The sequence below is a fragment of the Sinocyclocheilus grahami genome, unplaced genomic scaffold (assembly GCF_001515645.1).
Source record: "Sinocyclocheilus grahami isolate Dianchi unplaced genomic scaffold, SAMN03320097.WGS_v1.1 scaffold294.1, whole genome shotgun sequence".
NCBI lineage: Eukaryota > Metazoa > Chordata > Actinopteri > Cypriniformes > Cyprinidae > Sinocyclocheilus > Sinocyclocheilus grahami.
Window position 1 is genome coordinate 1,413,137 of NW_015505473.1, and position 17,431 is coordinate 1,430,567.

Below are 17,431 nucleotides of genomic sequence, written 5' to 3' on the forward strand. Positions count from 1 at the left end.
TTTGATAGATTACAAAGACGCTGGTCCGTTGTTACCGGGGAATAATATTCCAAACGCAACCACTAGATGGCGGCATAATCACGGAGAAGCGCCACACTGGAGATATATATATATATATATATATAAATAAATACAAATAACTCTCTCTCTCAAATACTGAAGGTATTAATTACAAATTGAATATACAACAAAACATTTGCTTTGATTGATATCTTAAAAATACAATGGAAGTTCATAGCCTACTGAAATAAATAGAAATAAAATAATATATAAAATATATTTTTTAAATATTATAAATTATAGCAAATATGTAAAAAAAAAAATTGTGGAATATAAGAATATGTGTGATTTAGTTAACGAACATATTATTTTGTAAATCCGCATTAAGAAGAACTATTGGAGACAGGATGCATTTGAGATTTTTCTAAACTTGTTTTTATTATAAAATACAAAATTCATCTGTACAATGTGAAAGCATTGAACAAAATGTCATGGAAAGTGACCATCTGCATCATACAATAGCTACTTAAAAAACGAAACCCTTGTGCTAGCACTGAAGGTTCGAAGAGGATTTTAAAAGGGACAAATGTGATTTAAATTTTAAATCCTACATTTTTTTTTTTTTAAAGGGTTGAATTAGGTCTGGTCGCGTATTTGAGGAAGCTTTATTAAATGAACCAAAAAAAGATGTAATGTAAAAAGCAACGTACAGTGAATTTGTTTTACAAAGCTTGTCAAAACTCTGAGTTTTCTGAACCACAGACAGATGTGAAAACCACTTCTCTTCAAACAGAGTCTGATTTAGAAAGTTAAAGGAGATGCAAACAAGTCTCTGAGTGTCTCAGTCCAGCATCCTCCTCAGTCTACCACGTCTTCCCTATAGACTGGATGTGTTCTTTCGCTTTCATTCTTAGCGAGGCGATACTTGTGTTTCGTGGGTCTGCTTCTTCTAGTGTAAATTTATCCATAAAGCCTGAGCACTGATACGCTGGTGGAGGGGGGCACACCGCTCCTATATGGGGCAGAGGGTGGTTGAGCGTGGATGAGCCGAGGAACTGTGGAGGGGTGTAGCTGGCTGGTACTCCCTGCTGAGGGGTGATGAAGCTGGGCAGGGACTGCAGGGGAGAGCTGGAGGAGGTGATGTGTCCAGTAAGCCAGGGCTCTAACGGCAGAGACAGTGGTCCCGATCTGGGGATGGACAGCATGGAGGACTCCTGCAGCTTGATGGAGCTCACCTCCAGCTTCTCCTGACGTCGCCACTTTGCACGGCGGTTTTGGAACCAAACCTGAAATTTGGCATAGGAAGGATTTACATTAGAATGCAGAAGTAACATGTTTAAAAGTCCAACTGTGAGGGAAGATATAGAAAAGTGCAGATCTAATGTTCATAATTAGCCAAAACCTTCCAAATATATATATATAAAAAAAAACTCAAACACACTTGCAAAAAAATTCAAATGTTCATAATTTGCAAAAAACCCTTCAAAATACACTGGTGAAAAAGTAAGTTTGTGATTAAATTGTATAATATAATTTTTTACATATTAAAGTAATATATATTACAATGTTATAAATGAATAATTCACAAAACACCTTTCAAATACACTTGGAAAAAAGTTCAAATGTTCATAGTTCGCAAAAACCCTTCAAACAAACTTGCAAAAAGTCGATATATGTTTGATTAAATTGTATTATATTTGTACAATTTTTTTTTACATATTATATGTAATGTTATATTACAATGATTTCTACCAGTTACTAATGTCCAAAATCTTAATTTGCTACACAGAAGGTTCAGATATTTGAAAACAAATATATATTAGCCACATTTTATTAGCTGTCACTAAAATGACTTTATAATATTTTAAATCAGAATATTATATCCCAATAAAATCAAGGCTACATTTCTCTTACCATCTATATTTGTCAAGTTTTACTTTTAATGAATGGAATACAAGATTTATTTGTTAAAATTCACTTTTAAAGTTTTTTGGTGGTCAAAATAACAATTGCTATTTGCCATTAAAATGTCAAGAAACAAATTCCCTGGTTGCTTCGATTCCTATTGCATTTTGTTTTAGTCTATTTTATTATTATTTATAAAACGAAAACATGATTTCTTGCCTTGAATTTGTGCTAGAAATAGTTTTGATTAACTTTGCAAGGGATCAGTGAGGAAAGGTCTTGAACAGTGATCTATTAAATAAAGCGATCCTATTGCTAGCGTGTCATTCTTCTTCTCAAATACACGGGTCGTGTGTGTGCTGTATGCTGCGCTCACCTGCACGCGAACCTCCGGCAGGTTGACCTTGAGCGCGAGCTCCTCTCTGCTGTACACGTCAGGGTAATGCGACTTCTCAAAAGCTCTCTCGAGCTCGTGCAGCTGGAAGGTGGTGAACGTGGTCCGGTTCCGCCGGTGCTTTTTCTTCGGATTTTCATCATCCGACAATTTAGCAGCATCCGCATCCGGCAGATCCGGACTGAAGACGGCGGATCTACAGACACCTGTAGAAAAACAATGCAGGGTTTTCCTCGAGAAGCCGTGACGTGTTCATATTTCAATTTACATTCACGCATATAATTATTGTCCTTTTTTAACATCACACGAAAACACTCAAAAGTCATTAAACGGTTATTCATATATCTAACAGCATCATATAACTATTTTGACGTCGTCATATTTGATCAATAATATTTTAGTATTTTTTAAATAAAATAGAAATGTAACACTTTTTGTTTCTTTTCCTTGTTTTTCAAACACGTTTTAAACATCCTTTTTTCGTTTTCAACTAAAAATCATTTTCATATAGATTTCATATAGACGTATATCAGTATTCTAATGTTTATTATGTACCTGTAGATATTTATTCATGACTTTAAAAAATAACATTTCGTATAAAGTGCTGCAATAAGGTCCCGTTTTAAACTCAGAACTCACCATCAAAGTTTTTGGAAGACTTTTTGGGGGAAGACAAACGCTCAGGTTCTTTGACCGGCTTCCCGGATCCATAAGAAAACGCCGGGTGGAAGATATTCTCTCCTTTAAATCCCAAAATGGACTCAATGCTGTGGATCCTCGTTTGGGATCCAGGACTGCGCACCAAGCGCGCGGATGGGGAGAGACGCTCTTCCATGTCTGGGGACTGAGATCCAACAAGCTTCATCGAACGTTTAGTTTCAGAAAAAAAGAAAGCTCTAAGGATTCCCCCTGTTTTCCTATGCAATACACTCTCTTTCCAATAGTCCAGGCTGTTCCAGCAGATGCAACTTTCTCCAGTAGTGGTCCTGCACACACTGAGGATTGCAGTGGCCCCCAGGGGCCTTATATGGATCCCTCTCGACCGGGACTCTATTGTGTGAGTGACATCCCCTTCGACACGTCAAGAAACGTCAGCTTGGCCGGAGTGAGGGATGTAGTATTGTCCCCGAGCATTTAACTCCTCCCAGAGATCCTTGTGGGCATAATAGCAGCTTTATAAACCGCCTTACATAAATCTTAAATCATCTTTTCCCACTCCAGATGTCTTGACCATGATGGCCTGTAGAAATAAGAGGAACTGGGGCCGGGATTAAATCTTTGGTGCCGAAACCGATCAAGATCTCTGTACGCGCAAATGCCATTAAAAATGGTAGTTTATCAAATTGTTCTGTGGTAACACTCGCGCCCAAATAGTTATTTGTAGCCTATTCTACACTATTTTCAGAAAAAAATCAATAAAAAAATTAAATAAAACTACAAAAATGAAAGTTTTTAAAAGCTTTGTCTGACACCGTTTGAAGGAAATTCCATGTTAAAGTGAAATTACGGTCATAACACTCCCTTAGAGGTGACAGTAAGCTGAATGTCTCTGTTTGGAAATAAGGATTTACAGGACAAAATAAATAAATAAACTAAAAACTATAAAATAAATGAATGGCATTTATGGCCGACACATATAGGCTAGGCCTATTTCTACATTTGTTTAATTTAATTGGCTATACAAAACGTTTAACTTAACACTTTATACTTGAAATTATTTTGCACAGTTTAGGTTGTAGATTTTTATACTAATTCGTTGCAACTAAATATGGAAATATTACATCAAAGATACAAATAAAATAAAATTAATAAATGTTACAGACATTTAAGCAAAATGTGTTAACTTAACACTCCGCGATTTACAAGGGTTAGGCGACCATTGTAATTAAAGGTTGTTACTAAAAATTATAGTCTTCTAGGCAAGGCTATATACAAATAAATAAATAAAATAAAGTAAAAACAAAGTTTAGTTTATACATCATTTCTAGGATAAATGTTTTTATTTAGTCTGTTTATGAAATGAAATCAATTAAACGTCGGGTATAACGAACGGAATAAGTCAATAAGCATCGGTAGAATTAAATGATCGTACGTTTTGGTGGTCAAACATTTAAGCAGCCTAACTAACTAATTACAACTCTAAAACGATAAAACACCACCAAGGACTACTTTAGCCCTACACTTCGGCCGTGGAGTGCTTTCGGTCATTAGGGGATTTTGTTACATGAACAAAACGCGATCTCAAGCAGCAAGCGCGCGACCCCTGAGAGCTAGCCTACAATTGAGGTTCAGTTAATTGGAAGAATTTGCAAACTTCCTCAATATTGAATGGATACGTGTAATTAGCTCCGAACAAAGATTGACAGCAGTCTGATAATCCGCAGGACACACGCTGGTTTGAGGGGATTACACACTTTCCCCACTCTATCCAAAACAGCACAAATCCTTTCAACTGCTTGGCTTTTCCCTAATTACAACAGATAATGTTGGTATTTCCAGATTTATTCAACGATACACACACACGCACACACAGGTCTATACTCGAAAAACAAAAACACACCGTAAAATACAAGAACATTCAACCCGATCTCATGAAAGTGCGTATAAATAGTACCCCAAATAAAAACGAAAACTCGTGGTATTTATACGCAAAAATGTACTTTGGCGTGCATATGATATGCATGTGTTTCGCGTGCATATAATACGCAGTTTTCGCGTGCATATGACACGAAATTTGTTGGCGTGCATATGATACGCAGTTTTCGCGTACATATGATACGCATCTACCCCACAACCCTAAACCTACCCGTCGCGTAGCATATACACGCCAAAGTCCATTTTTGAGTATCAATACCACGAGTTTTCGTTTTTATTTGGCGTACTATTTATACGCATTTTCATGAGACCAGGCTCCAACCCATGTGTTGATTAACGCTTTAAAAATGACTATTTGACTATTTTATTTATTCATTCAATCAATGATTATATTAATATATTATTGTACCTTTTTAGTTTTAGTTTTTTACTGCATTGGCATGACAAAAAAAATACAATTTAAATTAAACAAACAAACAAATAAAAATTAAGTAATACGAGGTCACATAATGTGAAGACACAAGATTGCAATGCTACTATGTCTAGTGAAATCATTTAACTTGTCTCAGACCTGATGATCCTATTAGCAGGTAATCTTTAAAAGTCCAAAGCCTTTCTTTTTCAATAAACTTAGATTAATTTAATATTTTTCTCCTGTCTAATCATGTGGTAACAACTTGTCATGTGAGTAGCTAAATAAACTGTTTTTCAGACCAGACCTTTTTGTTTTTTTTACCGGATTTAGTTGTTTTCTTGTAAAGATAAAGCTACATGGTATAAAACGTTGACACAATAAGTTGTTATAGCCAAGAAAATCTCACAGACATGTACTTATTTTGATCACAAATGCATGGCATGCACTCAGTTTTTCATCTATTGTTTTATTCACGTGTTTAATCTGTTTACAAATCCGAATCATGCCTATTTACCTCAAATAAAAACTTAATACATATGACTAAAGAATCCTAATGAGCATTACAATATCATATTTGTCAATGCTAGACAAAAAAAAATGAACAAGAAATAACAGCATAACATTAGTCTCATCCCTTGTGCAAAAAAGCAGGAGGGGGATTTAAACATAGCTTCTCCACCTCAAGTTCAAGTTAGATGCTTGTTAGATATATTTACAGGTAATATTGCAACAAAAAAAACAAAAAACAAACAAAGGAAAAGGAGGGAATAGACTACAACATCATTTATTCAAACAACACATACAAAATAAAAAGTCCTAGCGAAATTGGGAGCCAAGCAAGAGAAGCTGAAAAGCTGATCTAGAGCCAGAATCTTGCAGCTTTTAGGAACGTAGAGCTTGAGTGACTTCTTCTGACATGCTTTCAAATGAAATTTCATTATCAAAACTGTATTTCAAAAACCCGACCTGGTTTTTGTATCAAAACTGCATCGAGAACCTGACCTTGTTTGTAGAAATGTGTGAATTTGCTAAACCGCTACATGACAGAACACTTCTCCTCAGCCTTGGACTTCATCTCTGTCAGTGTAGCACTGGCTTTCTCTTTTATCTGATCCATGTCCATGTTCTGTAAGTTCTGCATCTGCCCCAGGATGGAGTCCTTCTCCTCCTCCTCCGTGGCATCTTCATCCACCATCTTCAGCAGCTCGTCGGGAACGTCCACGTCATCCCCAGCCATCTGGATCATGTTCTCGTCCTGCTCACTCTGAGGGGTAAATACACACCATGTTATTTTCAGAGTTCCACCAATGTTCATAAATGCTAAAAACAATGTGGATCATTTAACTACTTCCGACTAGCCTTACACTGGCTCAGCCAATGAATTTGGGGTGTTACACACAACTTAATTTAAATATCCAACATTTTAGACTCTACTTTTGCATTAATGCATTAAGGATTTAAGAGAGAGAATGAAGCTGTACAAAAGGCGATCAGATGTTGAGGAAAGCCAATATGGTTGGAGGCTTGCGCAGACCTCAGTTCACTCTCTTATTATTTATCAGAAGTTCCAAGAACTCAAAGCCAAAAAAGCATCCGTATGGGAGAAACTGCATTTGTGTATATGTGTGTGTGGGAGCACATACAGTATATATGTAGAAAATATTTACATGTCTATATTCACATTCATATAATATATATTATAAATAAATATATAAACAGCATTTTATTCTGAAATATATACATGCATGTGTGTGTATTTATGTATACATGGTTGCTATTTGTATTTCTGATAAATATGCAGGCTTTGTGAGCATAGGAGACTTTTAAAAGAAATATAAAAAATTTACTGGCCCCAAACTTGAATGGTAATGTAAGTAATCCTGATGAAAAAAAGTTAATGCCAATTGCCAACTGAAGAACATTTCCTTATTAAAATAGATTATTTTTGGATTTGAGAAGTGGCAAAATGGCTCTTACTTTAGGAAGTCTGTATTTGTCTCGTAGACAAACCCTCAGAGTCGCCCTCTCTGCTTTCTTGTGCAAGAAGTCTGCATCTCTTTCCATTCTGTGGATTAGAAATGTTTTTACAATACGTTATCACCTGCTAAAACAAATACATCATCTTAATCTATCTTTTTTTTTTAATTCTATGTAATACAGTGATACAAATCTGTGATTTTCATGTAAAAAAACATACCACCGTACACATGTATAATTCAGTGGAAAACATGCATTGCACAACAGTTTGTTTTAAAATCCATGCGTGACAAAACACTGTAGCAGTAAAATAAAATAACCTCCGGGGTTTAGCACTACAGCTTAATTCCAGATAAAGAGCTTCAGGATGCTTACAGCATTGTTCAGGCAGTGCTATGGCTATACTTGAAGCAAAGCTCGTAGCTAGTTTACCAGCAAAAACTAAATAATAAAATCCTGTGGATGTTTGATCTGAAGCAACACAAAGATCTTCAGATGTTTAGATGTAATCTCACAGCAGACATGTATGTTTACTGTATGAATAATCTGTTTAGGCATATTTCTACTTAAGTGAGTTTGATGATGTGAGTTGTTATCTCATCTCTTTTGAACATGAATAATATCAAATCTTGGGATTAGCATGCTTCAGATGCTTTTTCCTGTACAATTACTGATTGGAAAATCACGTTTCAAAAGCTATATGTGTGAAATTGATATTTTTTTTCTTATTCAAAATGTATTTTAGTTTGCATATACTTTTTAGGATATATGCAAAAGATTTTATGGCTGCCAACTGTGGCCTGGAAAATAATAACTAAATTTCATATTTTATATCTGCAGAGGTCTAGCATTCTCCAATACTTTCATTATTCATTCTCTACCATGATTGCTTCTAAAAATAGCATTATCCAGATCAACAAGGCCAGGGGAGCCCGCGCTAAGCTCTGCTCTTAGGACTGATTAGCAGCTAGCACCTGACGCTTACTTTCTGATACCAACATGGAGTCTGTTCATCTTTAATCACTGACATTATCATCTTTTTTACACCCAAGATGGTTAAGGTGCAGGTGTTTGCACAAATTCATCATCATGGAGAATATCAGGTGCCTTTAAGATTAAGTCTGCATCATGCTCTTGCTCTGATAATCTCTGAAGCTCCCTTTGCAGTTTTTATTTGAATTACAGTGTTTCGGTGATGTATCATCAGCTTTAAGTGTGGAAGATGCAAAAGGATCCAGAACCGAAATGCTATCAGTTGAGATTAATAATGAAAAAAAAAAAAAGAAGAGAAATACAGAACTTAATATGCATGACAGCATATGCAAGATTCTTCATTTACTTTGTCAAGGTCATTAAATGCTAAGTATGTACTTTAAGCACAAATAGGGCCCAAGGGGCCCAAATGTTACTTACTTCTCCTCCACTAGCTGTTTCTGGTACTCCTCATATTCTTCTCTAGTCATACCGGCGGCCGCTGCAGGGTCCTTGGGGGTTTCTTCCTCAGCCTTTTCCTCTCCTCCTCCAAATCCCATTCCCTTCAGTGGGTTCCCCACCATACTTTTGATTAGAAATGCCATTTTATTTACCCTGCTGGAGTCTCAAGCTTGACGTCAAGTTGTGATTTCCTGAAATCTTTCGGTGAAAGTCCAGAGAAGTCCCTCAGATGGTCTAATTGGAGCTAGGCTAACCGACCTGTCTGTCTGTTATCAAGGACACACTGTTGACTAGTAATGGCGGCCAGAAAAAAAGAAAAAAACGTTTATGCTGCAGCCATAATCTGGATTAAGATGCGGCCATCTACACTGAGAGGCAGATGGCTGTGGCTTTCTCTTTTCCACACAATAAAAGTGAACGAACTCAATGCATTTATCAATCAAAAGCTCTAACTAGAGGTAAAACAGTAGGAGAAAACTTGAAAACTATGAAAACTGTGTTTTGCAGATTAGGGCAGTCTCCATTGTTGACGTCATGTTTGTTGCATCCACCCACTGACTGCTAATCACATTACTTAATGAGGGACTGACCAATGCATCGCAACCAACCGGTTACCGATTTTCCATTTATACCCCTTGTGAGCCCAGAGAAGCAAAGATAAACCTGTTTGTGTGTCCCACAGATGAAGAACAGGAATTATGAATTCATACACTGTATTTACCTGCAAACAGGAGATGCTTCTGCAGTTCTTCAATTCTTGTCTGCTGAGAAAACTGTAGAAAAATATATAGTGGTTACTAAACATGAAATACAATAGGCCTACTGACTTATAAAAAAAATATCACTTACCACGGATTTCTGGTGGTTTAAAACAGTTAACTGGTCTCCCAATGGGACCAAACTGGTGGTCTAGATGTTCTCCTCGCCTGGCAAAGATGGTGTTTGGCTGATTTAACTGGTCTGTGATCTTCCAGGCTGACTAGCTAACAACTTTTAACAACTTAAACTTGACCAGCCTGTTAGCCAACTAAAATCAGCAAACCACCTTAGACCGTTTTAAAGCTGTGTTTACCACATCTTATTAGACAACTTGTGCACTGTTTATACAAGGAATAACTCAGTTTAGGCCTTAAATTTGCCAATCAGCATGGCATGTAGCATAACATTCGCACATGGAGCAGCATAAACTGAAAGTAATTACTGCAAGGTCTACAGAAAGGTTTTCCATTTATACCCCTTTATGATGGTCCTTTTGCTGGTTTATGATGGTCCTTTGCCAGCACATGACCAGCATAAACCAGCAAAAGGACCAGCATAAACCAGCACATGACCAGCATAAACCAGCAAAAGGACCAGCATAAACCAGCACATGACCAGCATAAACCAGCAAAAGGACCAGCATAAACCAGCACATGACCAGCATAAACCAGCAAAAGGACCAGCATAAACCAGCACATGACCAGCATAAACCAGCAAAAGGACCAGCATAAACCAGCACATGACCAGCATAAACCAGCAAAGGACCATCTTAAACCAGCAAAGGACCAGCATAATCCAGCATCCCAGCGTCAAAACATACCTAACCAGCATATGCTGTTTTTTTCAACAGGGAAAGGTCTCATTTATTTTATTATTCACGGTTCACAAGTCAATTTATGTTGCGATTATGGTCCTACAAAACAATTATCATTTGTGAGGTGATTATTTCCCTTTACAGCTCTGACACTGATTGTCTAATGGTAAAAATACCCTAAACCAGCTTAAGGTTCATGGTGTACCTACAAACTAGGGTTCCTATGAACTCCCATGACGGCTGTAAAAAAAAAAAAAAAAAAGCAATGTAATTACCAAAAGCTATTCCCAGTTGACAAGTACCTCAGGCCAATTCATAAGGGAAAGGGTCTCATTTATTTTATTATTCACGGTTCACAAGTCAATTTATGTTGCGATTATGGTCCTACAAAACAATTATCATTTGTGAGGTGATTATTTCCCTTTACAGCTCTGACACTGATTGTCTAATGGTAAAAATACCCTAAACCAGCTTAAGGTGCATGGTGTACCTACAAACTAGGGTTCCTATGAACTCCCATGACGGCTGTAAAAAAAAAAAAAAAAAAGCAATGTAATTACCAAAAGCTATTCACAGTTGACAAGTACCTCAGGCCAATTCATACTGTAGTTTGACTAGTGTCCAACAAAATAACTATTATTGTAGGCGATTATCTCCTATTAAAAGCTCTGACAGTGTCAAAACTGAAGCTGACAATGCCTGTCCAAGGCTAAGACACTTACAGCAATAAGGACATAATTCCCCCAAAGTCCCACAACTGTTCAATAATGGGTCTATTGGAAACATAAATATGCAGAAAACTATTATTCCTGAAGAGAAGGTCATTTTAAGAGTGAATAGTTGTGGACAAAGTTCTTAAAATTTGAATTTACCTCATGTGACAATATGGTTGCCTTGAAAGGGTGCAACTACTAAAGTGTCCTTAAGTAACTAGGTAATTAAAATGTAGAGGAGGCCATTTGAAATGGTTCACAACTGCATCTCCTGTTAGGGCCAGTGAGCTCTTGCTGGATTGATCGCACAGCATGGCGGGATGGAGTGACAGATGTGCTAAACGTACACGACATGTCACTGTGTAATCCCCTGAAAAGACAGAGGAGGGGGCGAGGGAGAGAGCGAGAGTAGGCAATCAAGCCAGAGCAGTGATTGCGAGTGAAGAGAAACAAAGGGAGGGAACGGCTGGTGGATTATCAGCTAAGAATCATCAGCATATCCCAGCGCAATACTCTAGTGTCACAAATGGACGCTAGTAACGAGGACACTGATGGCCTTTAGCATCCAAACAACCACTCAGATCATAACTTTGGTAACTTTGTGTATAATTAGGCCTAATTATTGTTTTACATTTTAAAACCAAGGTAAACTATAAAAGATGTAAACCAGGATTTGAGGATTAGTTATGTTGGCACTATAAACACTAAATTTGCTTTATTAAACATGTAGCAATTGGTATAATATCAGTGATTGCCTGCAGGCTGGTCCGGATGAATAGAATAGAATAGAATAGCCACAATTCCCTTAAAACATTTATCGCATCAAAACAAAATAAAATAAAAAATAAATCTTAATTTTTAACATTTCCCAAAACAGGCTGGTCAGGATGCTCAAACAACCAATGCTCTGGTATTACCACAGAGAGAAAAATAAATAACATAAAATAGCCACATTTCCCTTAACATAATATTTATCCCATCAACACAAAATAAAATTAAAAAGCTACATTTCTAACATTTCCAAAACAGGCTGGTCAGGATGCTCAAACAAACAATGCTTTGATAATACCACAGAGAAAAAAAATACAATTCCTCTAGCAAAACATTTATCCCAACAAAATAAAAAAGCTACATTTCTAACATTTCCTATAACAAAATATTTTTGCAATCATAAACTGACCAGCCTATATTTTTCTAAATATTCTGGATTGCAATTGTTTTTGTTCTTCCACTACAGATAAACAAAGAGAAATAAAATAAAAAAATAAAATGAAAAAGCCACATTTCCTAAAATAATATACTTATCCCATCAAAACAAACTAAAAATAGCTACATTTAACTTTTCCCATAACAAAACACTTATCCCACCATAAACTGATCAGTCTGTATTTTTCAAAACATCTGGATTGCAATTATTTATGTTCTTTTGCTACAGAGAACTACAGTGAAAAATAAAACAAAACAAGATCATAAAATAGCTAGATTGCTAACATTTCCCATAAGAAAACATTTATTAAACATTAAAGTGTGTTAAAGCCTTCTGTCTCTGATCTAATCCCTAATGATGGCCCGGGTCATAGAAGCTTCCATAGAGCAGCGCTATGGCTCACGGCTGGGGTTCTTACATAATCCCCCGCATGAGGCCGCCGGCCCTGTCAGACAGAGTTACATCTGCATCCAGGAGCTCAAAGCCTCCAGCCGCACTTCTGCTACTCATTTACACACTGTGAGCTGACAATTATATTACAATATACTCTAGCAACAGGCAGAAATGATCTACACTCTTAAAAATAAAGGTGCTTCAAAAGGTTCTTCAAGCGATGCCATAGAAGAACCATTTTTGGTTCCACAAAGAACCATTCAGTCAAAGGTTCTTTAAAGAACCATCTCTTTCTTACCTTTTTATAATCTGAAGAACCTTCTTTTGCCACAAAGAACCTTTTGTGAAACAGATGTTAAAGGTTCTTTATGGAACCATTTAGACAAAAAGGTTCTTCTATGGCATCGTGAAGCACCTTTATTTTTAAGAGTGTATGGTATATATATATATATCCTTCTCCATCAATTGCTCAGTTTTGCCAGGAGGCCAGCTGTAGGAAGAGTCCTGGTTGTTCCAAATGTCTACCATTATGGATAATGGAGGCTACATGCTTCTGTGAACCTTCAATGCAGCAGAATTTGTGAACCTTCAATGCAGCAGAATTTTTTTCTGAACTCTTCCCCAGATGTGTGGTTTGATGCAATCCTGTCTCTGAGCTCTACAGGCAGGTTTTTTTTTTTTGTTTGTTTTTTTACCTCAGGGCTTGGTCTTTGCTCTAAAATGCATTTTCAGCTGTTAGACCTTTTATTAAGTCGTGTGCGCCTTTCCAAATCATACCCATTCAATTGAATTCGCCACAGGTTAGCGTCACTCAAAGTGTGGTAACATTTACAAGCAAAATTAATATATATATATATATATATATATATATATATCCTTCTCCATCAATTGCTCAGTTTTGCCAGGAGGCCAGCTGTAGGAAGAGTACTGGTTGTTCCAAATGTCTACCATTATGGATAATGGAGGCTACATGCTTCTGTGAACCTTCAATGCAGCAGAATTTTTTTCTGAACTCTTCCCCAGATGTGTGGTTTGATGCAATCCTGTCTCTGAGCTCTACAGCCAGGTTTTTTTTTTTGTTTGTTTTTTTACCTCAGGGCTTGGTCTTTGCTCTAAAATGCATTTTCAGCTGTTAGACCTTTTATTAAGTCGTGTGCGCCTTTCCAAATCATACCCATTCAATTGAATTCGCCACAGGTTAGCGTCACTCAAAGTGTGGTAACATTTACAAGCAAAATTAATGCTCCTGAGTTAAATTTCAGTTTTTTTTTTTTGTTTGTTTTTTTACCTCAGGGCTTGGTCTTTGCTCTAAAATGCATTTTCAGCTGTTAGACCTTTTATTAAGTCGTGTGCGCCTTTCCAAATCATACCCATTCAATTGAATTCGCCACAGGTTAGCGTCACTCAAAGTGTGGTAACATTTACAAGCAAAATTAATGCTCCTGAGTTAAATTTCAACTGTCCCAGATCATTTAAGTTTTTTTTATCTTTAATAAATTTGCAAAGATGTTAAAAACCTGTTATTTGCGTTGTCATTATGGTGTATGGAGTGTATATTAATGAGGAGAAAAAAAGTAATTTAAAGCAGTTTAACATAAGGCTGCAACAAAACGAGAAAAATAATTGAATACTTTCACAAGGCACTGTATGAATGTATGTATATATATATATATATCCTAAATTCATTACTTCAGACTTATGTGCCCTCTAGAAGCTTGCGTTCTGCAAGTGAACGGCGCTTTATTGTGCCATCCCAAAGAGGCACAAAATCACTTTCACAGACATTTAAATGATCTGTTCCCTCCTGGTGGAATGACCTGCCCAACTCAGTCCGAGCAGCTGAGTCCTTAACCATCTTCAAGAAACGACTAAAAACACATCTCTTCCATCTTTATTTGACCCTCTAACTCTAGCACTCTCTATTCTAATTCTATTCTTTATAAAAAAAAAAACTTGCCCCTTTCAGACTTGCACTCTATTTACTAACTGCTTGTTTTCTTTTTTTTTTTATAAAACCTAACACTTGCTTCTCTAATCTTTTGCAGTCTATCTATTTGTTTTTATTTATTATAATAAATCAATGATTTATTATAAATCATTGGTACAACCCTCCCTTCTCTCCAAGAACTGTACTTATCCAGAGTGAGCTGACTTCTGATTAACAAAAGCAAAAAAGGCATCTAACACTATCTCTAACTCTATTCTTTTTCTATTCTATCGGTTTTCTTTTTATTTATTATATGATTTAAAAAAACCTTGCTATGTGTACTTCATTAAGCTGAGACTTGTTATTGCACTTGCATATCATTGCTCTTTTGTTGATTTTGATTGCTTCCATTGTCCACATTTGGATAAAAGCGTCTGCTAAATGTGTATATGTAAAATATATATATACACATTTTTTTTAATACAAACAAGACACAAAAAGTCTTTGATTTGTGTTTTATGTAAATTGTTTGAGAAGGAAAAACTTTTTTTTTTAAAGATTCAAAATAAGCATTCACAACTTTAGGTTCTTGCTTTCACCAATACAATAAAGCTTTAACACTTTTTGAGAAAAAAACTGCCTTATTGTAAAGTTATTACCAAAGCGAATGCGTTAAAACACTTGATCCTGTTGCAATACTTTTTCTTTTCTTTTTTTACCACAGTTCAGAACATTCCTGGTACAGTGATTGAGTTTATGAAATGATTCCTGGACCAGTATTGAACAGTAAATATAACGTCAGACCTCTTAAGAATATATTACATCATATTCAGGAATCTTCCATTGCAAATGCCACACACACTTTGAAAAAAGCGGTCATTCATTCCTGTACAACTCTGATCAAATTAAAAATCCAGAATTAAAAAAAAAACTAATCTCAAACAAAATACTTCAGTTTTCAAGTATAATAATTTACAGTTTGCAAACAGAAAACAAACAAACTGGAAATTCACAAAAATAGACAATTTACATGTGCTGTGTTTACCAAGAGCTACAAATCATCAAAAAAACTTCTTAGCTGCTGCTTCCTGCTGACTCCTGGAAGTAGGAAAAAAAAAAGAAAAAAAAAAAGAAAAATAAGTAAATGGTAACTCTCGATTTTGTCAAAATAAACCTTTTACAATCCTTAATAATAGTCCTAATATTTGTTCCATTCTATGCACACAAAATGTCCATCTTCAGTGATTTCCATCTTGCCTTTTCATTATATGAACAAGAGAGCTGTTAATTTAATGACACTGGGAGAGATTTCAGTATCAAAATGTCTGAGGAAGCCTTTGTAGGAAGCCAACAGCTGAAGCTTAATGAAGCACCCAATCAGAAACTCTCTTACCATTTACATACCTCTTAAAGAGCTTTGCATGAAGACTGCAACATCAAAATTCACTCACTTGTACATAACGTAGCCAAAGAAGAGGAGGGACTGAACGACGATGAAGATCACAAAGTGTGTGGTAGAGAGGCAGGGGGGTAAAGCAGGAAGTTCAGGACACTTCACTTTCTCTGCAGGATTCTAAGGAATGTCTATATCAGAAATGTTGGTTTATTTTGAACTTACCACATTTTTCTGAATGATGTGCTCGATGCTCCTCTTGACGACATGCAAATGCTCCTTGATGTCATTGAAATGCTGGACTGTCTCATATGATCCTAGTCCGCCTGCGCTGCCCTGCTGCTGACCCATTGCCAGCTGCTTAAGTGAGCCTGACAATGAGTTCCTACAAACCACAACACAACATTACAACATTAGTGCAACGCTTCAATTGCCATTTTAAAAACGGCAAAAACATTCATGATTCAGATGGCATGTAAAGTACTATTAATTGTTCAAGAAGAAAATTGCATGCCAGATGCAGATTGTTTTCTGCCTGTTTACATACAAGGGAACAGTATGTCATACAAGAGGATCTTATCAAACAATCAATTCCTCTGAGACTGAGTGTCACAAGACTTAATCTAGGTTTTAAATGCATAAAACAGCATTAAGCTTAGAATATCTGATCTGATTCCTAAGACAAAGCTCATGCTTTTTGGATTTCATGACATTATTTCTCTATTGTAGACATGAGCATTAGGCATTTCCTATCCTCACTCAAAGCATTAAAAAATTGCAGCAAGTCACGCACCAATCTTTGGAACTAATAGACTTAAACAATTATACATATCGATATATAATGGTCTCCAAAAAGACAAACAACATTCTGACATTTCAATACGTTTCAATGGATAATTCACCTTTCTGAGCGCTCGTGTAGAGAAACGGATTAATATGATATTTTTTTCAATACGACTTCTCACATTTAAAAAAAAAAACAAACAAAACAAAAATCCAAGACTGGAAATACAATTTTAAAATTGCCAGCTATTTTTTTTACCAGTTTTACATGACCATGACACTAATATTCGAATATATATTATTAATAATATTAATATAAATTATATTAAAAAATATAAATTATTATTAAAATATATATAAAATATATAAATAATTATATTAATATTAATATATATTAGAAACGACTAAAAACACATCTGTTCCACCTTTATTTGACCCTCTAACTCTAACACTTTCTATTCTATTTTAATTCTACTTTATCTATATTTATCTTATTTTTTTTATTAAAAAAACAAAACAAAAACAAACAAACACTAGCTTTCTATTTTTTCTATTCTATCTACTTGTTTTTCTTTGTGTGTGTGTGTGTGTATGGTGTATATATATATATATATATACAGAGCCGTTTCTAGCCAATTCTGACCACTGCATAATACATATACAAAACACACATAAACAAAGTTGCAGGTATCACAGGACAACAAAACAGAGACACACCACAT

The 17,431-nt window shown here is 35.8% G+C and overlaps 3 protein-coding genes across 3 annotated transcripts in view; all 3 read right to left on the minus strand.

The window, feature by feature from the left end:
• Positions 1–636: 636 nt before the first annotated feature.
• Positions 637–3,290, minus strand: LOC107600943 (retinal homeobox protein Rx3). Its single transcript, XM_016292947.1, has 3 exons — positions 2,939–3,290; positions 2,282–2,505; positions 637–1,286 (listed from the first exon to the last, which is right to left on the minus strand). The coding sequence occupies exons 1-3, from the start codon at positions 3,162–3,164 to the stop codon at positions 864–866; spliced, it is 873 nt and encodes a 290-aa protein (XP_016148433.1). The 5' UTR covers positions 3,165–3,290; the 3' UTR covers positions 637–863.
• A 2,493-nt stretch (positions 3,291–5,783) lies between these two features.
• cplx4a (complexin 4a) lies at positions 5,784–9,249 on the minus strand. Its single transcript, XM_016292884.1, has 3 exons — positions 8,700–9,249; positions 7,287–7,374; positions 5,784–6,573 (listed from the first exon to the last, which is right to left on the minus strand). Exons 1-3 carry the CDS (start codon positions 8,861–8,863, stop codon positions 6,346–6,348), a joined length of 480 nt encoding a protein of 159 aa, XP_016148370.1. The 5' UTR covers positions 8,864–9,249; the 3' UTR covers positions 5,784–6,345.
• Positions 9,250–15,074: 5,825 nt separating this feature from the next.
• LOC107600893 (protein ERGIC-53-like) overlaps positions 15,075–17,431 on the minus strand; it is a 14,981-nt gene continuing 12,624 nt past the window's right edge. The window contains exons 11-13 of the mRNA XM_016292870.1: positions 16,152–16,311; positions 15,985–16,106; positions 15,075–15,631 (exon numbers count right to left, since the gene is read on the minus strand). Coding sequence (XP_016148356.1) covers positions 15,595–15,631; positions 15,985–16,106; positions 16,152–16,311 — 319 coding nt within the window. The 3' untranslated portion in view covers positions 15,075–15,594. The remainder of the gene's footprint in view (positions 15,632–15,984; positions 16,107–16,151; positions 16,312–17,431) is intronic.

Excerpts from the sequence above, each read along its gene's own strand:
- LOC107600943 (XM_016292947.1), bottom strand. The coding sequence starts at position 3,164 with ATGAAGCTTGTTGGATCTCAGTCCCCAGACATGGAAGAGCGTCTCTCC. Across the intron at positions 2,506-2,938 it reads GTCTTCCAAAAACTTTGATG|GTGTCTGTAGATCCGCCGTC; the intron begins GTGAGTTCTGAG and ends GTTTTTCTACAG. Across the intron at positions 1,287-2,281 it reads TGCCGGAGGTTCGCGTGCAG|GTTTGGTTCCAAAACCGCCG; the intron begins GTGAGCGCAGCA and ends GCCAAATTTCAG.
- cplx4a (XM_016292884.1), bottom strand. The coding sequence starts at position 8,863 with ATGGCATTTCTAATCAAAAGTATGGTGGGGAACCCACTGAAGGGAATG. Across the intron at positions 7,375-8,699 it reads AAACAGCTAGTGGAGGAGAA|AATGGAAAGAGATGCAGACT; the intron begins GTAAGTAACATT and ends TCTAATCCACAG. Across the intron at positions 6,574-7,286 it reads ACAAATACAGACTTCCTAAA|AGTGAGCAGGACGAGAACAT; the intron begins GTAAGAGCCATT and ends TTTACCCCTCAG.